This window comes from Macrotis lagotis, chromosome 5 (genome assembly GCF_037893015.1).
Source record: "Macrotis lagotis isolate mMagLag1 chromosome 5, bilby.v1.9.chrom.fasta, whole genome shotgun sequence".
Taxonomy (NCBI): domain Eukaryota; kingdom Metazoa; phylum Chordata; class Mammalia; order Peramelemorphia; family Peramelidae; genus Macrotis; species Macrotis lagotis.
The window spans coordinates 114,309,781-114,335,680 of NC_133662.1; the positions used below are offsets into that span (position 1 = coordinate 114,309,781).

Here is a 25,900-nt window from a genome sequence, read left to right on the forward strand (position 1 = left end):
CTTTCAATTTCCTTCACTTAATCATATCTTCAGTAAGCACACCCAGACCACCAAAATAAATACTGTTTATAAAGAAAAAATACTATTTAGAATAAAGAAAGGGAAACATCTCCCCTACACTAAGGAAAAAGACTTCAGGCTCCCATGAACTTAAGAAGGAACCACCACCATTTCTTATAGTCTCTCTTTTTCTAGTTTTAGGTTCACTTTCAATCCTTGGCCAGGTTATTGCTTTGTTCTTTTAGAAAGAACAAGTATGCTTACCATTAGACTAACAATAGCTTTCTCAGTTCTGCTTTGAATTAGGAAAACCTGAATTCAAATCTTACCTTAGATATGTGACCCTGGGCAAATCATTTAGCCTATGTTGCCTCATTATCTTCATTGATATAACAGGGATAATAATAACACCTACCTCCCAGGGTTTATATAACAAAACAAGTTATGTAAATGTTAGCCATCATCATTATTATGAATACTAGAAAGTCTGTGCTTAGCTTTTCTTTTCGGCAATTCTTTGGGGTAGTCAACTAACTTTTTAGGGTGAGAGATCCATCTCTAACTTACAGTGATCATTCTAAATCGTCCTTTCTGCAGACTAAGTCATAACCAGACAATGACTATTTGCTCAATGATCATCAAACAACTCTAAATTGGAACTAGGATTTTCTACTTGTTTAAACTCTAAGTCTCCCCTGTAGGTCCATGCAAATGAGTGGAGAGGGAAAGAGAGAGCCAGGCAATCTATGTCCCTAAATGGTCATTATTTCTGCTGGCTGTTTAATTGCTTTTCTTATGCAAATGAACACTTGAAGTTCTTTACTATTACAGATGAGTCTACTAAAAGGTTCAAAATGATCTCCCATCCGAAAGAGGGTCATTTTTGCAAAGTGCAGATGTAGTCTGAATAGAATTCACCAATTTCTTGAAAAATGAGGATATTTGTCTAGAATTATCTCTAAGGACTCTATCCAACTCTCAAATTCTACATGGGCAAGACTAAGTATTGTTTTTGTGTTCTATTGTTTTCTCTTTATTTGAACCCTCATTTACATACACAAGACTACAAACCTTATGGGACTTAGAGCTGGAATAGATATGACTTCATTTACATGAACTCCCTCATTTTATATAGAAAGAAAAGTAACAGATCACAGAGATGAAATACCTGCCTATGGTCACAAAGGAAAAAAGAGTAAGAGTTAAATTTAATCTCATATTTTCCCATTCTCATATGCTGTGGTCCTTTATGGAGACTCTTAGTTACAATCATAGTTTGGAGGTGACCTTGGTTTCTGGAAGATTATGCCAGTAGAATGCAAAGCCTAAATTTGGTTCAGTCATTTTTTTATACTTGCATTGGAACTTTGTGACCCCATTTGGGGATTTCTTGGCAAAGATGCTAGAGTGATTTGCTATTTCTACTCCCACTCATTTTACAGATGAGGAAACAGGCAAACAGGATTAAGTGACTTACTTAGAGTCACCCAGCTAGGAACTATTTTAAGACAAGATTTTAAATCACAAAGTTGAGTCTTTCTGACAACAGATCCAGCATTCTATCCACAGGGCCATCTTGGATTTTATCAAATTAGAAAGGTTTTGAGTAAATAGCCTGGTGACTATGTATGTATCTATCATCCATGGATCAGCCAAGATTCATCACTTGTTTGGATTCAGTGATGGATTTTTCACTTATAAAGACTCTTGAAGACCATCTAGCAAGCTGGAAAGTTTGAAATCTGCCTTAGTGAAGAGAATGCCCACAACCAAGAAATTATGGATTCTTGACCTTGATAAAATGAGAGAGAATGAGATGACCTCTCCAGTCTTTTTCAGCTCTAAAGCTAAACTTTATGAACTTTAGCCTATTAGGCAGTTAAATTAAAAATGGAAGCTGTTCTACTCTTTCAGGAGTCAATAGCAAATTAAAAGCAGTAGACTTAAGAGGAATACAGAAAGGAAACAAAGATTTATTATCAATTATTATGTGCTAGACAATGTGCAAGGTTCTTTACAGATATCTCATTTGATCCTTATAAACAAGAGTGGTAGGTACTATTATTATCTCCATTTTAAAGTTGAAAAAGCTAGTCACAAAGCTAATAAATGTCTGGGGTCAAATTTCCTCTATACCTCCTACCTACCTCTATTTGTGGCCTGAATTGATTGCTTCCTATATATCAAGGTAATACTTATTTCTAAGATAAGTTCTTGAAATAGTACTGCTTTGGTGGAAATGGAAGGAGAAAGAATGGAAAGGACTCAGCTTTGTCACTAATTAAAGGCTTTAGAAGAAAGAGCAACCTGCTCTTATCTGTAAACTATGATTTCAGCCAAGGTGATACCCATAAACCTAGGAATGATATGATAATCATTTCCTATGGTGGATAGAGCCCTAGACCTGTAGTCAGGAAGAACTGAGTTCAAATCCAGCCTCTTACTAACTGTGTGACCCTGGGAAAATTACCTATTCCCTGCTTGCCTCAGATTCCTAATCTGTAAAATGGGTAAGAGAAAGAAATGACAAACCACTTTGTTTTCTTCGTCAAGAAAAATTCAAATGGGGTCACCCAAAAGAGCCAGAAACAAATGGAGACCAACAACAAAAATGGAAAATGGATCCAAGCTCAGGATCTGTCTGAATTTGGACTAAGGGGGAAACAGAAAGGTCCAATCTGAGTCTGGAGTATGGATCAGAGGACCTTCATTCTAGACCTTTGTACCATCATTTGTTCAATACAGCTTGAATTTTACTTTCTACAAGATACCTTTCCTGCTCAGTCCTCTTTTCTCTCATCTCCACTATCTTCCCTCTGAGTCTACCTCCCATTTACTAACCAGAGTAAAAAAATATCACCCTCAATTCAAACTGGTGATGAACTATCTAAAGAATTAGTTAAACATTTAAACTATATATCTTGTATGTAAAAATTTGTTTTGCATGTTTTTTTATTCATTTAAAATGAGATCTTGAGAGCAGCCAATGTGTTTTTGCCATATTTCTTTAATCCACAGAATTTAGCTTGGGGCAACTGGAAGATACCTAGTTGGTCTGACACTTACTAGCCGTTTGACACTGGGCAACTCTCTTATTTGCCTCAACGTTCTCATCTGTAAAATTAATTAGAAAAGAAAAATCCTGTACTTTTACTGTATATGGAGCCACAGAGAGTCAGATACCAACAAACAGCAAAAGATCATAGTATAGAATCTGGCACATAACAAATACTTAATTAGCTTATTGATGACTCTTGACTGATTCCTGTGGTACAAATTATCTGGGATCTAGATTTTTTTCAGCACTGGGCCACTAGAGAAGGATTGGCCTATTTACTGCCTGAAAGTCCTGAAGTTAATCAACTGGGACTGGACTGAGGCCATTAACTCTTCACAGGGATCAACAAACACTCCTCAGGTAGTAACTTTGATTAATCCTTATCAAGCTACACTAACTTTAAATCACAGACTCAGAGAGGAGAGGCTCTAGTTCATTAAAAATCCTCTCCACTATTCAGTGATCAGAGACTGAGATAATCAGGGGGGCTGGGAATTCTCTTCATTTACTCCTTAGACAGTAGAAGTTGAGTCACATAGAGGATCTTATATTCACTATTAAGTCCTCTTAGGGGGGAAATGCAATCATATTTTCAGCTCCTTGTTTTCTATTTTGGCTTGGTACCTTCCAACACAGTCCAAAATCTCAGGAACCTTTTGATTTATCAGATGCTTTTTTCTCTCTCTTAATATATTTGAATTTCAAAATAACTTAGGGATAAGTCCTGATGGGAAATAAATTTCTCTTCTTTTATGCTCTTCTTGTACAGAGATTGTCTTTGCTCCATAAACACAGGGCCATTTCTAGAACGCCAGAACATTTAGACAACCTTTCCTCTGGATAGAGTTCTGTTTCAGTTCTGGTCTTTGTATGATGGTGATTTTCCCCAGGTGGAACAGTTTTTTAACCACAAGTTAGTTCTTGCACTGCCCAGGACATCCAAACATCATCACATGATTCCTCTGGCTATAAAAGGCAAACCTCTTTTCCCTCCCTACTCCTACCCCCTTCTATGGCAGTCCCTGCAGAACCCTTCAAGGCTAGATTGGATCCATGTGTGGACAATGGTGTTTTTTGAGGAAAATGAAGTGATCTCTATGTAAGTGTGTCTAAGTTAAAGTCTCTCTGAGTTAGAAAACAGCATTTGTTAGGTAATATAAAGAAAGGAAACTTCAGGAAGCCACTTGGTGGAAAGTCGTATATCCTCAGTAGCTAGGACCTCTTTTTTGAGTAGAATCTATAACACTACAAATTGGTCCTGGGTCCATACTCCAAAGAGATAAAAAATGGAAGAAAGGGATCCATCCATACAAAGCTTTGTACTTATTTTAGTGGCAAAGAACTGGAAACCAAGGGAGTGTCCATTGATTAGGAAATGGACAAACAAATTAATTGTATGAATATAATAGAACACTGGTTTGCTAAAAGAAATGAAGGAATGGTTCAGAGAAACCTGGGAAAACTTGTGAGGTGAGAAGAACCAGGAGGATAACTTATAGTATAAATACAACAAATAACTGAAAGCTTTGAGAACTCTGACCAACACAATGACAGACAATTATTTCAGAGAACTGATGTATGAAATATTCCTCATTTCCTGATAGAGAGGTAATGGATTAATATATGGAATATGAAATACAGTTTTGGGAGAATTTGTTTTGTTTGACTTAGTATATTTGCTACAAATTTTTTTCCTTCCTCAAGAGGGAGAAAATAAATACTTGTTAATTGAAAAGAATAAAATATAATTAAGATGGAAAGAATGCTGGTTATCCAATTAATCACTTAAATAAGGCTAAATAAATGCTTGATGATTATGTGCCAGATAATGTACTAGACTCTATGGATACAAATACAAAGAATGTAACAATCTATTTTCAAGGAGCTGACATTCTATCTTCAGCGATAAGTACAAATGTAAATATACATTCAGTTGCTGTATCTAACTCTTTATGACTCCTTTTTGGGGTTTTCTTGGCAAAGATACTGGACTGGTTTCTCATTTTCTTCTCCAACTCATTTAACAGATGATGAAACAGGCAAACAGGGATAAGTCTTTGTGTTTGTGTGTGTGTGTGTGTGTGTGTGTGTGTGTGTGTGTGTGTGTGTGTGTAGACAGCTCCAAAGACAGAAGCAGGATGCTAATGAAAGGCAGAGGATCATTAAAACCTTCATGAGAATTCAGTTACTTTACAGGAAAGAAGGTATAGTTAGCTCATCCCACCCCCCATCTGTTGTTGCATATATTCTCTGGGATAAACATAGTGCCTTGGTCTTTGGTTTTATTGATATGGGGAATTCTTGGGTAAGGAAAATCCCTCTACCAGTGTTGGCACCATTACTACAAAGTCTGTCTTAGAGTTGCTAAAATTGCTAAGACATTGAGTGATTGGACATGGACATATAGTCTATATGTGTACAAGTCAAGAACCTGAACCTGGACTGTAATGGTAGTTCTCCATTCACTATTCCATAAGTGCTATTCAGAGGAAAGTTTATTGTTATTTACAACAAAAACCTCCCAAATATTATCATAATGGTCTAGAAAAGATGAAGTATATAATTTTGAGTGAAAATACAATTACAAAAATTGTTAACTCACCTTTCACAGTTGGGACCAGCATATTTTTCTTTACAAATGCATCGTACCACCCCACTTTTCCTATAGCAGGACACTGCAAAACTAGAATTCAAGAAGAGAGAATCAGAAAAAAGCAATATACATATATATAAATGGAAAAAATTAAAAAACTTTTGATTATCTCTAATTATTGATCATCTGGCAAATTATTGCCAGAAAATCTTTCACTCAAGTTTTCACTTATTTTTGTACTTACTATACTTGATCAAGTCTTTTGTTGACAAAAAATTAGTTTGTTCTTATATTATTAACTATAACTGACACTTATGGGAATCTTGTTTTTAGATTTTTGCAAGGCAGATGGGGTTGAGTGGCTTGCCCAAGGCCACACAGCTAGGTAATTATTAAGTGTCTGAGACCGAATTTGAACCCAGGTACTCCTGACTCCAAGGCTGGTGCTCTATCCACCACGGCACCTAGCCGCCCCCACTTATGGGAACCTTAAGAATTGTACAACCCTTTATATATATTATGTCCTGACATATTAGGAACAAAACTCATATATATATTCAAGTATATAAAAATGACAGTTGTTCCCCAAAAGAAAAATGGTCAAAGAATATTGACAGTTCTAAGTGCAAGAAATCCAAGTTATCAGCAACCATATAAAAATGTTCTAAATCATTATTACATAAATTATTGCAGAAATTTAAGTGATTCTGAAGTTCTGCCTCACATTTATTATATTGTTCCAACAGATGATTAAGAAAGGAAAATGATAATTATCATATGGGCAGGCAGAAGAAAAGCTCTCTGGGGTACTCTTGGTGGAATTGTGAAATGGTCCAGTCATTCTAGAAAGCAGTTGGGAACTATATCTCAAAAGTCACTAACCTATGCCTATCCATTGACCCAGCTGTACCACTCTAAGTCCTAAACCTCAAATAAATCAAAGAGGGGAAGGATATATATAGATATATGTATGTATATATATAACATACATACATACACACACACACATAGTACATAGTACAAAGTTTTAAAGAACATTTTATACAAAAAATAGCATTTTATTGTATAAAAATGGAAACAAAGGAGCATGTTTCAATTGGGGAGTGACTATAAATTATGATATTTGAATAAGATGAAATATTACTATATCATAAGAAATAATGAAAGGGATAATTTCATAAAAATCCAGAAAGTCTTTCCTGAATTGATTGAGAAAGAACCAGGAGTACAATAGTGTAGAAAACAAGTTAGGAAACCAAAATTAATTTGATACCCAAGTTTATCTCTAGAAGACCAATAATGAAACTACTTTCTACCTTTTTTTAGAGAGGAATGTTGGGCCCAAGTAGCAGAACATGATTATATACATATATAGATATATAAAATCACATATGTTCATATATGTCTCTGTGTATGTATTTCTGTGTGTCTGTGTATTTGTGTCTATATGTATAGGATATGGATTCATTTTGTTCAACTATGCTTATGTTTTTCTTTTCTTTTTTTCCCTAATTTGGAGGGGAGAAGAGGTTAGTGACAGCACTGTGAAAAAAAAGAAATAAAAAAAAGATTCTTTAAAACATTTAAAAAGGCACAGAAGACAGCAGATGGAAAGTCAGAGGGAAAATACAAACATAAACAAGTAGGAAGTTTTGAAAGTAATATGTTGAATTTTTATATATATATATATGTATTAAGCTATATGTTGCAGAGATTCATAGTTTCATATACAACCCCTGTATGAAAGTGAGCTCTTTCTCTCTCTCTCTCTCTCTCTCTCTCTCTCTCTCTCTCTCTCTTTCTCTCTCTCGCTCTGTCTCTCTCTTGCGCAAGTTCATATTAGTCTGCCAGCACAATCATCTCATCTTCTCTGTAAATTTTGCAAATAGAGGAAAAATAGTTTTTTCTTGAATGAGTAGTTGGAATCAGTCTCAGGAGTGATTCTATTATTATTATAATTATTTGATTTGGTAGTAAAAACCTAATGAATGTCCATAACTTGGGGAATGACTATGCTGCATGAATATAATGGAATGTTCTTATGTAATAAGAAAGAATATGTGGGATGATTTAGAGAAACTTGAAAAGATCTGTATGAATTCAGAGTGAATTAAGCAAACTTCTTAAAACAAAGTAAAAGGGACTTCAATGACTTCAATAAAAAGACAGTGTTGAAAGAATTCTGATTAATTTAGAACCTTAGACTCAGAGCTCCATGTGGAAATGGTAGATTAGAGGTGGTAGATTACACATTATGACCAATGTGTTCATTTTGTTGAACTATTCTTTATTATGAAGAGGGTTCTGCATAGGGGTCAGGATTAGTTACTTGGTGGTGACAGTAATGTAAAAAAGTTGGATTAAAAAGTACATTTCAAAAAAGAAAAGTTGCTCAGCATTTCTAGCTCTCAGTAGAATCAGGGAATAATTTAACCAGGAAAGATTAATATGGATAATTTCTTAGTTCATTACAGCTCTTCATGACTTTGTTTGGAGAATTGTGAATTCTCCTATCATCATAAGATCATAGAGGTTAGTGTAATAACACTACACTGCATGGGATGTATACTTCATTTTCAGTCTTGACAGTAATTTGGGAACTATTGAAATCTTTGAGCCTGAAGTTAGAATTCAGTCACATACAGGAGTTCTTAAAGAGATACACTTAGTCTATGGGAGACAGATTGAGGTGGGGTTAGGGAAGATAGTATCAGTAGTTTAACAGCAGCAACCCACAGCCCCTTCTTAGAATATATTGAGTTGATCCAGAACAAATTGATGAGACCAGGGCAACAAAAGCAATGACAAGGAAAAAGGAGAGATGAACTTTGGAAGAGGAGAACTCATGGAGGATATGAAGGGCTTTTGCTGTCTTCAGTTATCTTTGGCTGAAGCAATGGATTACATCTATTTTTCAAGGACTAATATTCCAAGAAAAGGTCTTCTCTTTCTCCAACTGCCCCTCCAGGCATCTGTCCATTAACAGACACTGTAACTTATTCTGCTTGATTTTTTTTATCCAAACATTTCTGGTTGTCTCAATTATAAAGTGGCCAGGGACAAACATAACTTTTAATTAGGACAGAAAGTCAAATCTTTGTCTAAATATTATGCATTTTGAAACTGGGGGCTTAGAGCTATTGTGACCATACTAGTAATATTTTATTTAATATAAACTCCATAAAACAGTAGAGGAAGACTATGAACTTGAAGAGCCATTATATTATCCATAGACTAAAAATGAACTATTTGTTATACTATTAAATCTCTAGAGAAAAAGGGGGGTAGGAAAGTAAAAATGATCCTCTGGCTCATTGTATCTTTCTTTAAGTGACATCCACAACTATCTTATATTATGGCTGGAATTTATAGCTGGATTTAACCACAGAGGTCTTCAAGTCTAACCCTCTCATTTTATACATGGTGTTAATAACTATATTCAAATTTAAGCATGAAATGCATTCTAAACTCAAATGTAATTTTTCCAATGTTTACTCTTCTGGATTATCTGTATTATTAGCTACCTTCCATTAGTGTGGACTATATTTAGGTTTTCTATTTTATCTTTACTCTAAATGAATATTTAATTTCTCAGGGTATATATAAAAAGTTCTATGGATTTTATAACACCTAGTACACTGCCATGTACTCTGTGGACACATTACATGCTGAATGTTGATTATGAAAGTCAGTGTTTACTAGATATCAAGTCTCTTTGCTGCTCTGTTTTTAGTTAAGAGTGAAAAAGTTGCTCAGTCCTATAGGAAGTACTAGAACAATAGAATTCCCAGGCTAACTTGAGAATCCAGTCCTTTATATTTTCTTTCTACAGTATTATTAATTTTTCATTCCCTTTAGGCAAAAACCATTTAAAAGTGACATGGAAAATATTAGAAATGTTTGGGTAAGAGGAGAACATATAACTGTCTTCTGATTATTAAGACAGGGAAAATGAGTGTTATATTTCTACATTTGTAAGATTTGGCCTCTATGCATGAATCCATCTACGCAAAAAGAGCAAAGGTGAATGTTTAGAAGACTTTTAAATTAGTTTTGGCTCTGATACTGTACAAGCAACAAAATTTCATCATAGAGCTCTTATGTTCCTGCATATACCAGCAGCTAATGTTATTTGAAAGAAAGCAAATGGACTTGTTTGCCTTGTTTGGAGACATTTATAAAACTACTCAGAAAACAATATGTGATACTCTGGGAAAGGCAATGCAGATAATTTATCTTCTGTAAGAGTTTGCTAAAAACATTCCAACAAAATTATCCTTCTTTGGCCGTTTTTAGCTTTTTTATTTTATTTTTTTTAGATTCCCTCTATATTGTTGGTTTGGACAAGTGAGTACACTAAGAGAAGCACTATTAGTTTAGAGTACAGAAAATGGAAAAATCAAGTCTCTTGAATATTTCCTTTTGGAAGACAACATAGCTGCTCACTCTTTAGACTGAGAACACTGAAACATTTGCTAGGGTCTAGAGGAGTATAAGTTGATCCTTTCTCTTCCTTCTGCCCTGCAATTGAATGCTAACAGATGATATTTTCCTTCATTGGAACTATTGCCACAGTTCTCAGTAACTGGTAAGGGTAGAATGTCTGGCCAGTGCTCAAGTAAAGACATAAAATCTATACAGACAATGATCAGGAATAACTGTGTAGAGTACGGGTGCAGTCACTTGGATGCTCTGATACAGCATGGCTCAGTTTGTGTTGTAGTCAGCAGCACAGTTTCCATTAAATTTTAGGGTAAGTTAGTTTTTGTTGGCTAAGGAAATAAACCCCCTGACATTATTTCTCAACCTCCCCCTAGTCTCATGCTACTTCTTTAGAGCCAACTAGAGCTTCATGTTCTTAGAAGCTCCTTAGGAACTTTAATAAGTCTGCTCCTCTCTCTCCTACTTATCTACTCCCTCCAACTTTACTGTAAAAGAAATGGGGACCCAAGGAGTTTTAATGATTTATTCAAGGACCAATAGTGAATTTGAAATGAATGGGGATAGTGATGTCATTGGTATAGACTAGAATTCCCAGATCAGAAAACTGCCTCCTACAACTGCAGATTGGTGCCTTTGCTTCCATTTACAGTCTCAAAGAGTTGTCTAAAACACTGAGAGATTAAGTAGCATGCTAAGGGTCACATAGTCAATATATGCTGAAGGTGAGAATTGAATTCAGATCTTGGCTCTGAGACCAACCTTTCACTGTGTCACTGTTGGTGGAGCCAATTTAAAACAAAACAAAACAAAAAACAAAACAATAAATCAACAATCAAATCCCTCAAAACTGGGGACTGAGAACTCTCAATTTAGGTTTCATTTAGCCCATGTCTTGATAATTATCTGAGTGAATTGAAGCTTATGAATCCCCTGGGCTGTGAACATAGGAAGGAAAAAGAAAGAAGCAAAAAATAAAAAAAGAAATGAGTTTCTTGATTTAATCAGTATCTGAACTTAGTTCTCTACATAGCCCAGTATGCAGTGTTAATAGAGTCAGGATCACACATTAGATCCTAATATGAATTTCTTTATTATTGATGTTGGGACCAGATGGGAGAATGTGGATAGATCAGTGCAAATCATAACCATCAGTACTTCAGGGTATTTATGATCTCATCCTTTTTGGTTGTGTCTGACTCTTTGTGACATCTTTTGGAGTTTTCTTGGCAAAGAAAACTTGGTTTGACATTTTCTTCTCCATCCTCATCTATAAAATGACCTTAACCTCTAAGATCTCTTTCAGTTTTATTCCCATGATCCAGCTATTTTTCTCTTCTTTTTGCTATATGAATAATCTACCTTTTCTTTGATCATTCTCTTAACTCCCCCAATAAGTCATTATCTTTCCTCCAAATACAGCCTTCTTCTAAACTATAATTCCTTTGTTTAGGTCACCATTCTCATATTTACTCAGGCTTGTAACCTCAGCTTCCTATTCTCCCTCCCCTATCCAATTAATTAATTGCCAAGTATCAGAGCTTCTACTTCCACAGCACCTCTTACATCTCTTTCTCTTCATTTATATCATCCTATCTGCCAACTACTTATGTCTGTAAATTGATATATATGTAGGTAAAGTCTTCTGGTGTCTTGGCTATTTCCTGGTTTCAATCCACACACATAAAGAAAAAAATAAAAATAGATGTTTGGCACCAGTGGAATTTTGGAGTAATTAGTATGTGACTATTTCTAGATACTCACTGCTTTAGTGAATTGAAAGTGTTAATTTATCTTTCAGAGGAGCCTTAGTTTACTCTGAGCCTAAGGCAATGATTCCCATTGCCTTGGTTTGAAATTGAGAATAACTTTTGCAGTAGCAATTTAAAAATAATGATGTAGGAAAAGGGTATTGATGCATGGGGAATGAGATTGTGAGCACCTCATCTCCCAACAAATTAGTGTTGGATAATTCAGACAGGAAATTTTTGTCATTCACATAAGGGAAAATGCAATCACAGAATAATATAATTAGAAGGTACCCCCAAAGGGTATCATTTTAATTCATCTTTCTCCCCCTTCCCACACCTAGAGAATCTGTCTAACAGCTCAAGGACTGAAAAATCATTTAAAAAAAATTATAGAGGCTGCAATAAGAGCCCTTATATAATGAAATAGTAAGTGAAACCTGAAATCATTAGAATATTGGATAGAACACATTTAACCTGAACAACTGTACTATGACAGGAAAGTTGTATTCAGGTAATAATAAAAATACTATCTTGCATTTAAATAGCTATTTAAATTTTTCAAAGCAATTTACATACATTATCTCATTTAATATGCACAACAAACTGTGTAAAGTCAATGTTTTTGTTGTTTCTATTCATAGCTTTTAAGTGCCTTAGGGTCTGAACCTGAGTTTCCCTGATTGTAAACCTAGGGCTCTAATCTCTATGTCATATTCTGTCTCCAGAAAGTAGAAAATGATCCATCTGACATGGCTGAAAGCTATGCTACACCGTGGATAATCAGTCAGAGAGAAAATATAGGTAGAGCCACAAGAGACTCAAAAGTAAGAAGGCATATTTTGTGTGAAAATAAAGAAATGGTGGAAATGGTAATGTTCACTCTTGTCACCATTTATTTCCCCATACATTAATATCACTAGGTATGAAAAATACAATGTTGATCGAACAAACTGGTAATTTCTGAAAGACAGGTAGGAGTTGTTCAGTTATCTTTCTCTTTTGGAGCATGCTGGAAGCTTTAGGGAAAATGATGGCATGATCAGAAGCAGTCAGGTTAAATGAAATTCTGTTTTTTAAGTAAGAGAAAAAAGAATGGAAGGTGGCAACATTCTGATTTTCTTCCTTTGCATGTGAAAACAAGTTACCTTTTGGCTGTGGGGGGGGGCAAATCACTTCTCTAACTTTGAATCAAAGGAGTGAAAGTAACGAGTGGGAGGAGAAACAATAAAAAAATAAGGATACAACTTTGTCTTAAACTTACTTGGCCATATGGGGCAAAGGACAAGGGCATGGTTGGCAGAATCTAGGAGATCCTCTGATGACATCCCCAATGTAACCATCTGGACACTTTTCACAGTGCTCTCCAGTGGTATTCCGTTGACAGTTCTATGTGAAAAAAGAAACAAACAAAAAAAATGAGATGAACATAAAAGAAAAGTTCTATTGGCCCATATCAAGGAACTAAAGAATAACGTCCATTAGAATGGTTGCCAGACCTGAATCCATCAAGATGTTGCTAGATTAGATAGTGTCTGTTATTAATGGGTAATAGAGCAAGAAGTAAGTCAATCATTTTGAACAATTAAAGTTTGGAGCAATGGTATGCTAATAACATGATATATGAGGCTAAGGCAGTGCTACTGGGACTTGGCACTGGAAACTTGAGAATTTCTAATTCAGTTTTAAAAATTAAAACTATAAGTGCCTATTAAATACAGTTTTTCTATTTTTTAAAAAGGTATATATTAATGCCTGGTATGGTGGTGCATGCTTTTAATTCCTGAGACTGGGGAGGCTGAGGCTGGTGGATCATTTCATCTTAGGAATTTTTTTTATCTTAATAGTATTTTCTTTTTTCAATTACATATAAAGATATTTTTCAACATTTGGTTTTTGAATATTTTTTACCTTATTTTTTCCAAATCATCCAAAGATAGTTTTCAACATTTATCTTTTTTGTAAACTTTTGAGTTCCACATTTTTTGACTCCATCTCTTCCCTCCTCCCTCCCATGACAGTGATAGAAGTTTTACAGATACAATCGCAATTTTTGTAAAATTTTGAGATCCCAAATTTTCTCCCTCTTTCCCTCCCCTCTTACCTCTCCAAGACAGAAAGCAATTAATATGTTATATATATTATATATATATATATATATATATATATAATCACGTTAAACAAATTTCTATATTAATCATGTTATGTTCTCCAGAATGGTTAAATCATTTCCCAACTCCACCAACAATGCATTAATGTTTCAGTTTTCCTGAATCCTCTCTAATATTAATCATTTTATTTTTGTCATATTAGCCAATCTGATAGGTGTGAGGTGGTTCCTCAAATTCGTTTTATCTATATTTTGTTAATAATAGTTAACTAGAGCATTTTTCATATGACTATTGACAACTTTAATTTTTTTACTTTAAAAATGTCTGTTCATATCCTTTGATCATTTATCAGCTGGGAAATAACTTTATTCATAAATTTGATTTAATTCTCTATATATTTTATAAATGAGTCCTTTATCAGAAATATAAGTTACAAAAATTCTTTCCCAGCTTTTTGCTTTTCTTTTAATCTTTGTTGCATTTTTAAATTTAATGCAATCAAAATTATCCATTTTGCATTCCATATTCTCTATCACTTGTTTGGTTAAATTTTCTTCCCTTCTCCATAGATCTGATAGGTAAATGATTCTCTGTTCTCCTAATAAACTTTTAATATCACCCATGTCTAAATCATGCACCTATTTCAATGTTATTTTGGTAAAGGATGCGGGATATTGGTTCATATCTAGTTTCTTCCATTATTTTTTCAGTTTTCCCAGCAATTTTTAGCAAATAGTGAATTCTTATTTCAGAAACTGGAGTCTCTGGATTTATCAAACAGCACACTATTATAGTTATTTCCTACTGTGTCTTCCCACACCTAAGTCATCCCACTAATCCACTCTATTTCTTAGCCAATACCAAATAGCTTGATAATTGCCACTTTATAATATAATTTTAGATCTGGTATGACTAGGCCCTCTTCCTTTGCATTTTTTTTAAATCATTCATTCCCTTGATATTCTTGACTCTTTTGTTTTTCCAGATGAATTTTGTTATTATCTTTTCTGGCACTACAAAATAGTTTTTTGGTAGTTTGAGAATTTTTAATTAATTAATTAATCTAGTAAGAATTTTTATTTTTATTATCTTAGTTCAGTCTATCCATGAGCAATTGATATTTTTTCCAATTGTTTAGATCTGACTTTATTTGTGTGAAAAGTGTTTTTTTTTAAATATGGTTCCTTGGGTTTGTCTAGGCAGGTAAATTCCCAAATATTTTATATTGTCTATAGTTATTTTAAATGGAATTTCTTTTTCTATTTCTTGCTGCTGAACATTATTGTAATATATAGAAATGCTGATGATTTATGTGGGTTTATTTTTTATCCTACAACATTGCTCAAGTTGTTAATTGTTTCAATGAGTTGATTCTCTAGGATTTTCTAAGTATACCTTTAGAGCTTAGGAATTCTGAATGGCATTGGGCTAAGTCATTAGAATGTCTGCCCTTAGTTTGGCATCATTATGGTGGGCCCATTGGAAAGGGGAAGTAGCAATCAGATTGCCTAAGGATGACTGAATTGGCCCAGGAAAGAAATGAAGTAGTTCTAAGCTACCAAGACTATCAATAGTGGATTGGACCTGTAAGTAGTCACTGTCCTTCTAGTCTCAGTCTTAATTGTTAGATAGACAAATGGACAGTCAGTCAGACAGATAGACAGACAGGTAAATAGAGGAAAATGCACAATGAATAAAGTTTTGGAGTCAGGTAGATCTGAATTCAAATCTTTCCTCAGACACTAGCTGTGTGACCCTAGGTAAGTTGTTTAATCTATTTTCCTGTTTCCTTAACTATAAAATGGTAATAATGATAGCATCTACCTCTCAGTGCTGTTGAGATAATAATCTTTATGTGTTAAGCATAATACAGAGGCACATAGGCACATAGTAACATCTTATAAATGTTCACTATAAATATTAGGTATACTAAGCTCAATATGATAGTTATAGAGATGCTTTGCTTGCTCCAAATTTAAGTATGATTTGGAGGTAAGAATTACCTTCAATAGATCAATACTTAAAATTCAGAATGGTGGCAATATTGAATTCTAGCTCTGAACATTCCAAAAGGATTAGCCTATTTGTCTGACATCAAAATAGCATAAAAAGAAAATTGTCATATCACAGGGGAATGTGTGGTAAAATAGAAAAAAAAATCTGAATTAGGAGTTAAAAGCCCTTGGTTCAAATTTTAGCTTGGCCAGTAAATACCTGATATAAGACCTTGGGCAAACTACTCAATATTTCTGGCCCAAAGTCAACATAATGGAGTAGATTCATGTTAATTCTCTTTATGACTTAATTCTATAAACATGGATAAATTAGAGAATCAACAATATCCCCCAAAGAAGATATTAGAAGATAAAGAATTGGCAAGGTAGGAAAAGAGACACATTACTGATTTGTTATATTGTTTCTTCTTTCTGAATACAAAAAAGCTCTTAAAACAGGGAGATAGTCAAATATAGCCTCTTTTCCCCATGTAGATTGTTAAGGATGTTTGACAGTTGATACATTTGGAGAGGTAGAAGAATAATTAAATATACAGAAAGCTATCAGACTAGCTGGAATATTATAATATCAGATATAAATTAGAACATGATAAATACATAGGAAAGGTACAAAGTGCTTTGGGTCCAGGGTGAGCAGCAGAATATGAAAAGAGGTACATGTTTCAGGTAGGTAGCACAGAGCTTAAAGCATCCCCCTGGAGTCAGGAAGGAGGAACTGATTTCAGATCTGACCTCAGACACTTACTAAGTGTGTAATCCTGGGCAAATAACAATTTTAATTGCTCTTGTAAAATAAAGTAAATAAGTAAATAAACAAAAGTTTAAAAGGATGAAGAAAGAGGTGCACTGGCATATTGGCTATTTATGAAATTCTAAAAACAGAAAAGTTTCTAACCTTTGGGAATTATCCTGTGTACTATAGGAGGCCACAGGTCAGTATTTGTAGGGGAAGATTTTAATCTTCATTTATTACCAAGGCAGTGTAAAGATTGGGTTTGAACTGACTGTGAATGAAAGATTCTACGAATGAAAGATCCAGCTGTCCGGATTAATATTCAATCAGAAAGGTAGACTTTCATTCCCCTCAGTAATATCTAACGTAAGAGATGTCCCAGGATGTGTTAATTTGCTTTTTCCTTCAATAGATTTGGATTTAAAATGAAGACCAATTCATCAGTCAAATAAGAAAAACACACCTCTGGAAGGAGGTTGATCATTACTATAGGGTATACAGTGGATATTTAATTATTACATAATTATTTAATTATGTAAAATGAATGTTTTATATAAGGACAACCTATAGCCATCCCTTGGTGACGGTTATTTTATCAGGGTAGGATTCAAAAATAAACCTGAGTTCCTATCAATTTTTTATTTTTAAATATTAAAATTTATATTTAAAGGAATTTGATCATTTTTGGGGGGAAAATTTAAGGAGGGGAAGAATCATGGCAATTTATAAAAGGATGGCAACAATATAAAGAAAAACAATTTTGGAAGCCTTGAGAACTCTGATTAATGATAATAACCAACCATGTCTCCAGAGGACCTATGGTTGAAGCATATTATTGAAGTCTTGACAGAGAAGTAATGGATACAAGAAGCAGAGAAAAATTCAATGAAGCCATTGTGTGGATTTATTTTGCTTCTTTATGTTTATTTTTTATAGTTTATTTTTCTCTATTTCTCTGGGTTTTTATTTGAGGAGGTGGGTCAGCACTAGTAATACAAAAAAAGAGATGACTTACAAACGTAAATTTTTGCATTATGAAAAGTTACCATCAATATATTTTTTTAAATGTATAAATGAAAATGGAAAATTTTTTCAAGGAAATATAGACCAGCAGGACAATTTTAAAAATAATATATAAAATTTATTATGTAAATTTTTTTTAAAGCAAGAGTTTCATATAGAATCTTTATGTCCTGCTGAGTGTATAGAAATACTCTTTTTTTGGTGTCTGAGTTTTGTTTTGACAAGCAAAAAAAATCAGCTTAAGTAAATAAAAACAGAATTCCTTCAGTCCTGAGTAAATATGAAATAGAAATGTATCCAAGGTCAAAATTGGTAATTATCCTTTATTTCCTGACTTGACTTTCTCTCCATCCAATCATTTCTTGATTTCTATCAGTCTAGTTTTCAATCCTACCAATCAATTGGAAGTCTAGTAAATGCTAAATCCAAAGACTTTTTTTCTTTTCTTTCTTTTAATGACTTATCCTCTTTGGCCTCTCTGTTGCTTTTGAAACTTGCTTATCCCCATTTCCTGCTTTCTTTGACTTCCTTGACATTCTTCTTGGCTCTTCTTCTGCCTATTTGATAGCTCTTTCATAATGGCTTTGGTTCATAATACTTAGTCCCTCATAATACCAACTTTATTCTTGTATATGTGATGTCTCCCTGGTGGAATTTAAGCTTCTTGAAGACAGGGACTGTTTGCTTACTCTGGGTGCCTAAGCAAATACCTTTTATGTTGGTTGCTGAAAATTATTTAAAAAATGTTTTTGGAATTACTTTATTGTTGATTGTTGCCTGAATTATTTTGCCTCTGTCAAACTGAACTTCAGACAGGACTTCGAGGCTATTTGTATAGTGTCCTGAATTTGTCTCCTTTGTTGGTGGACAGATGAAGGCCATCTGTGTAGGAGGAAATGTACCAATTGTAAGCTGTAAGGCCATTCTTCATGCCTGAACTACCTATTAAGCTGCAAAACTGAGCTAATACTCTTACCACCCCTTACTGCTTGATGGATGTTTGTGGATTCCTTAGCTGCCCTGGCAGTCATGTGGAACAATTACCCTCAAGGGTAGAATCACCACCAAATTTCTTCCAACCCTTCTAATTTTCACAAAGTACAAACACTTCTCTCAACTACAGCATTTCTTTAAAATGCCTATTATGAGATTTCCTAAGAGATATCTATACCTCTTAGGAGATTGTACGTATTAGCTTTGCAATGAGTTTTTCCTACCTTGGTCCTCAACTATCTTGTTGCTTAAACATGAAAAATGCTTTAACACTTAAAGAAACACCATTTGGTAAAAATTAGTTTTACTTAAATACAAATCTTTGGAAAGTGATTAAGGGAAACACATGTGGAGAGGTAGTGTAGTGTAATGGATAAAGAGCTGCTAGCAGAGTCAGGAAGACCTAAGTTCAGGCCTTAAATATTGGCTGATAGACTCTGATAGTCACTTTACTGTCAATGATTTATCTGCATAAGCTTATGGGTGGAATATTTTTCCTTCTTTGTCTCTGCCTTCTGTCTTCCCTCAAGTCTTAGCACAAAATCTACCTTCTGCAAGAGACCTTTCCTGGTTCTCCTCAAAAGCTAGTGTCTTCCTTTGAGATTGTCTCAAGTTTGCTCTGTATAATATCACTCACATATGTATATATGTGTACATTTATATGAGTCTATATACAAAGACTGGGAGATGGAGAGAGACAGACACAGAGAAAGTTGTTCAGTCATTTTTCAGTTGTGTCTAACTCTTCATGACCCCATTTGTGGTTTTCTGAGCACAGGTCCTGGAGTGGTTTGCCTTTTCCTTCTCCAGCTCATTTCATAGCTGAGGAAACTGAGAAAGAGATTTAGGTCACTTGCCCATAGCTAGGAAGTGTCTGAGGCCAGATTTGAACTCATAAAGATAAAACGTCCTGACTTCAGGGTCAGTGCTCTATCCAAAGCACATCTACCTGTCCTATACATAGTCATTTACATGTCTCCCCAAATAGAATATGAGTTCATTGAGGGGAAGGACTCTGTGCTTGATCATATTTATTTAACTCTGAGACAAAAGTTTCAGAACAATTGCTGATCTGCATAGATAGAATTTCCTTTCTGTCATAAACACATGTATAGATATAGAAAAGGGAGTGGGGGAAGAGAGGGGAAGTCTTGATGCATGGAAGCACTTAAACATAAATCATCTTTATATGGAAAATGAATGGACCTATTTATCTGATATAAATCACTGATTCATCCAGGAGTACCAACTTGATTGAGGAATAAGGCTTGGGTTTGTTGGCAAACTATTATGACCATTGCTAACCCAGTGTAGTTATATCAATTCTTCATTGTCCTTATCTCCAGATCAACAAAATATACTGGGTTTGTAGTTTTACATCAGAGTTGGTTTTGTTACATTGTAATGGAAAAATGACCCAAGGTTATTTGTTAGGAGATGTTCTTGAGTTTATTGTGTATTGAATGGATTGCCCATGTTCTATACCAATTTATATGATTGGTATTACAGGAGGGTGACAGGGAACTCCACTACTTTAAATGTACTTAAAGATCCTTTATTATGAGGCACTAACATAAATATTGTTTTATTACTTTAGCCTGAGTTAAATTAAGTCTCTTTTCCTTCATTTGCAGTAGATTGAACAACAGTTCAATTTTAATGAAAGGATTATGCAAACATCTTTCTATTAGTTTTACAATTTCACATAGAATAGGAGAGAGAAGCAATTTCTTGTTCTCAGATCCCAAACGAGTGTGCTGATTTATTGATTGTGTGTGCTTAATCTGGCAGAGGCTTCATGATGGTCGATTTCTGCTGTCCAAATAATGTTGAAGAGTTGGGAAACCATAAACTAAGTGTTAGTGTCTGAAGAAGTTAGAGATCAAGTATCTTTGGTTTTACTGAATAATATTTTAATTAGACTTTGAGACTAATAAACATTTAGAATGTAAAGTAACAGAAGATTTAACTTCCCCAAAATGAAAGAATCATACTGGGGGGGGGGGGAGAGTTGGGATGGGGGAGGTAGTTTTGAGACTCACTTGAATATTTTGAGTCATTTTGAAAGTCATTCTAAGAAAATGATGTTGATGCCTCTATTTCCTGAAGTTTTATACTTACTTTTCATATAGTATCCACTGCAGGCATTTTTTTGTTACTCTAACACATCTGCAGACAAAGGAACTTAGAACTGGTGCAGAGATGTATGAGGAAATTCAAGGAAGTGTTCCTTCCTTTTTATCACGCACACAATCACTTATGTAAAGTTGCCTTTTGAAAGCAGTTCCATTTAATGAAAGATTGCTTTTAGATTGATTTTAAATTTTTCATTCTGTATAGCATCTTAGAATTGAAAGAGGCTTTAAAGGCCGTCCATTCCAACTCATATCTGAAGCAGAAATTCATTTTATAACATTCCCTAGAGGTAATCCAATCATCACTTGAAGCCCTCTAGTGATATGACTCCTTCAACCAAAGTATTTCACTTTTGTACAGCCCAAATTATTAGACAGTTTTTCTTTATACAAAACTAAATTTGACTTCTTTGGTGCTTACAGAGGTTTGTTTTATATATTGATCAAAACAAATTTTATCCTTCTTCCACATGGCAGACTCTTATACACTTACTGCATCTCTCTCTTTTCTTTTCTAAAGGTTTAACACCCTCAATTTTTTAAATTAATATTCATGTGGCACAACTGTTAATCTCACCATTTCAATCATCTTGGTCAGGAAATTCCTCATCTTGTCAATTTCCTTTTCAAGATGTATTTTCTAAACCTAAACACAATGATCCAAATGTAACCCTTGATAGGCTAGAGATGGAATGTTATTTTTCTCCTTTGAAAGAATATGATTATATTAATATAACCTAAGATTGCATCAATTTTTCTTTGTGACTAGGTCATCCTATTATTCTTACTGTGCTTGAAATCCACTAAAATCCTATAAATGTTACAATATGAAATAATTGCTAGTATAGTTGATTTTTAAAAAATTCAAGTATGGATCATTTATTACTATCATATTTCTCTTATTACATTTATTCCATAATCTAGCCAGATGATAGCTTTTTCAGATCTGTATTCTGATTGTTTCATCCATGAATTTGATAAATGTGCCATCTATGACTTTATTTAAGTCATTATTAAGCATGTTAAAAGATAGAAGACCCAGATGAGAAGACTTGAGCAGTCCTCTCTCCAATTTGACATTGATAATGACTATCCTTTTACTCTAAACTTTCAACTGAGTCAGGATCCCTATGTAACTCTCCATCTCATAAAAAACTATCAAGGAAAATTTTGTCAAATATCTTCCTGAAAGCTAGGTATGCTATGGGGATACAGTATGACATAAAGGAAAAGAATGTTGAACTTAGTTCCAGAAGAAGTGGGTTCAAATCTTGCTTCAGCCACTTAAGTGAGATCTTGGGCAAGTGACTTAACCTTTCAATGTTCTAGCTCAATCTTCAAGATTATATAAATTTCAGACAAAGTGGTGACTTGTATTAATAGTGAAAGTTTTTCATCAGAAGCTTGGTATTTCATTTATTCTCAGGTCCTATGACTGTAAACATTCTTCTAATCATCCAGTCTTCTAATCATGTGTGTCTGTGTGTGTGTTTGTGTGTGTGTGTGTGTGTGTGTGTGTGTGTGTGTGTGAGAGAGAGAGAGAGAGAGAGAGAGAGAGAGAGTGTGCTAGCTCTTGGCAATTACTGCTTCCCTTTCTAAGTACTCACAAATGATCTCTTTGATTTGTTATAGAATTGTCAAATTATTGCTCCAAGAACTCATTTCTTCCCTTGTGGAAAACTGAAATATGCCCATCTCTTTTCTTGTAGCTCCTCTTTTTTTCCCCCAGATATTTTCCTCTTACTCCCTTCGGAAATTGCTGCTAATTTACCAGTAATTACATTTCCAAGTTTTATTAGCATCATGGAATATAGTTTTTCTTTTGAGCTTGTGACTTGAACTCACTGGAGACTGATCAAATACTCTCTGATCTCCTGATTTATAAACTGAAATTTCACTTGTGAGGAAATATAATTTTTGTTTGTCTAAATTATATTCAAAATATTCGATGATTTTTCTTTGTTGGATCAATTACAAAATGGTTTTGCTTCATTTGGAAGTCAATGTGTGAAAATATTTAGTCACACTGAATTGCTTCACCTTGAAAGAATAGGTTTGAGAGAAAATTAGGAGTGGTTGGGGATAGATATGCAAAATGATTATTTTTACTTCAATGTGAAAAGAAGTCAAAATGATTTTTTTTAAAGGGGCAAAACTCAAAGACATTACTGCCTCATGAAAAAGTACAGACTCAACAAATTATAGGATCTCAGTGTTGGAAAGTCATCTAGTCCAATCTACCTGAACCAGAACCAACTGTCTAGGTAAATCAATAGTACGCTGAAAGCTCTCATTTTAGGAAGCTTTTCCTTACATAAAACCTCAATAGACAACTTCTCTGCAGCTTTTACCCATTTCACTTTCTTCTTGATTTTTGGCCAAAATAATTCCTCTTCCATGTGACAGCTCTTCAAATACTTAAAGAAGGCTATTAGAACCCTTCTAAAACATTTTCTCCAGGTTCCTTTTAGCCCTAAAAATATGTCTGTCATTTACCCCCCCCCCCAAGGTAGAATTCAAGTTCACTGAGGGCAAGGACTGTTTGGTTTTGATTTTTGCATCCCTAGGTCCTAGCCTAGTTATTTTGTACAAAATGACTGCAAAGTGAATTGAAATCAGTTGAATTCCTGTGAGTCCCTGTTTCCCCAAGTGTAAAATGGGATGAGTCTAAATTATGTCTCAGGTAGCTTCTGGTCATGAAATGATTGATAAGGGTGTTAATGGTAAATATACTTGTTTTCCAATTTTTTGACAGCTGAGAATAATCTGGAACAAAAATGACCAAAATGGTGAATTGATCTGCTACAAACTGTGGAGACAAGACAAATAAACCAAATGGGCAGAAACTAGGCTTTATCTAAATTAAGTCCTATGATACAGTGCATATACAACCATCACAATTTGTTCCTATGCTCCAAATAAATACATGTGACTTAGAATTGGTTTTTTGTTCTCCTAAATCATTCTATTTCTTTAATCAACAAACCAGTGATGATATGCTCTGATTCCATTCATATCTACTACATGAGCAGTAAGTGAGGTGAAGGGGCTTTGTCTCTTGGGTGCTCTGGAGGAGTGGAGTGGTGTGTACTATTTCTTGGTTTAGTAGAGCGGTTGAGTGGTAGAGTGAGTGGCCTTATTCTCTTGCTTGGCCCTGCTTCCAATGTGGGGGAGGTTCAGTGAAACAGCAGGATCCTTGAATAATGGGCCTGGTTCCCTTGCCTGGTCCTATCATTCCATTGCAATGGTGCAACTCTTCCAGGGATCTTTCTTTACATTCTATCACCCCAGCATTTGCAGTGGTTCCAGTGGGGCTCACTATGATATGGACAGATATGGGTTGCTCTTATTTTTGGTATAACTTCCTCTCATTTTCACCCTATGGAACTGTCTTTCATAATGGAGCCATTTTTGCTATGACCCAACCCTCCTCCCTCCAGTTCCTAGAATCTCATCTTTATCCAAGATAAGTAGTGCCTCTATTTTCTGGCGATAATGACTATCAGAAAAGAAAGACTGGTACCTTGGAGGCTCCCATTTGCCTTTTGAAACTCTATGCAGAAAGTTCAGCATTTAAATAGTGTTGAAAAATCACTTAGGCTAAAGAAAGGCAGATGTAGTATAGTAGATGGAGAACCACCTGGGTTCCAGGAAAATCTGAATTCAAATCTTCTGGTTATGTGTACCTGGGCAAGTCTCTTAACTTCTCAGGGCTCTAGGCAACTCTTTAAGTCAAGTCCTGAAACCTGAGGTCCACAGATTTTTGAACTTGGATAGGGAGAAAATTGAATTTTTATTTCAATATATTTGGTTTACTTTATAATCATACACATTCTACTTTATGTATCAGGGAATCCATGACACAAGAAAGGTTAATAATCCCTGATTTAAAACTATACATTTCAAAGATGGCACTGACCTGTGTTAATAGAGGGGATTTTCTCATGCCAATGTTCCCTATACCATCCAGGTCCCATCCCCACTTATACTAATGGCTTTATCAGAAAGGCAGATGTGTTTCTCATTACTACCATTAGGCACCTGGCAGGAGGAATAGTTTTTCTGTGAGCTCACTTGCTATTTTTTTCCTGTGGGAGAATATATCTCTCCTTACCTCCCCAGCATTTTGCCTTCCTTGTTGCCAAAAAAAGACTGGGATGCTAAGTTCTCCTGTTCTGGGGTTGAGTGAATGAAGTACAAATTATCAAAGTTGTACATTCACTCAAGCATTTCCACGGGGATGACTTGGGGGGAAAAAAAGTCTCTGGTATTAAAATAACAGGAAACCGGAGATGGGAGCATTAGAAAGGGGGGAGTAGGTTTTGTCAGCTGCTGATGCCTACACCCCAGCAGAGGACATCCTGAATGTAAGGGTTATTTAAGAAGCTAGGGGGAGGAGAGAAGCTCAGTTAGTTGATTTAGACTAAATAATGCAAAGACAGAGTCATTTTAAGGGACATTATTATTTGTCATTCTCCACAAAGAAGAGAGGGCTCTAGCCTAAAAGAATGAACAAAAAGGTTTCTTTTATGTAAAATGAATGAGAAAAGTTTCCTGAATCTGTTTCACTATTACCTCTTCCCAGGGTTCACTGGGCTCACTTTGGAATCACCAAAATACTAATTGTAATTGAACTCCCATGTAGTGAATACAATAATTATGTGAAGGATTTCTGGGCTGAGGCTCATAGGTTCATGTGCCTTCCTTTAGCCAAGGGCCAATCCATGTGCATGTTCTGCTCACACCATGGGAGGATCACAGTCCAAAATATTTGGTTTCCTCTGATTACCCCTCTTCCAAGTGCATTGATTATTCACCAGTAGGGTCCTAGTTTCTACTTTCAAAATAGAGATTGGATGAATTAGACACAGGGATAAGGAAGCTGCCACTTACCACACAGAATCCAGAGCCATCCAGACACTCATTTGAATTCCCATTACAGTCACAGGGCAAACATTCTCCTGACACAGAGTGAAAATATCCTGTTCCACAGCTCTGAAACACACATATACACAAAATTTTTTTTTAAGTTAATTAAAAGGTCAACTTTA

The 25,900-nt window shown here is 34.8% G+C and overlaps 1 protein-coding gene across 3 annotated transcripts in view; it reads right to left on the reverse strand.

Moving 5' to 3' along the window:
• The window catches only part of LAMA4 (laminin subunit alpha 4), a 177,433-nt gene that overhangs the window by 102,363 nt on the left and 49,170 nt on the right, over positions 1-25,900 (reverse strand). For all 3 annotated transcript variants that reach the window (XM_074187397.1, XM_074187396.1, XM_074187398.1), the window contains exons 2-4: positions 25,743-25,844; positions 13,104-13,228; positions 5,661-5,741 (exon numbers count right to left, since the gene is read on the reverse strand). In XM_074187397.1, coding sequence (XP_074043498.1) covers positions 5,661-5,741; positions 13,104-13,228; positions 25,743-25,844 — 308 coding nt within the window. The remainder of the gene's footprint in view (positions 1-5,660; positions 5,742-13,103; positions 13,229-25,742; positions 25,845-25,900) is intronic.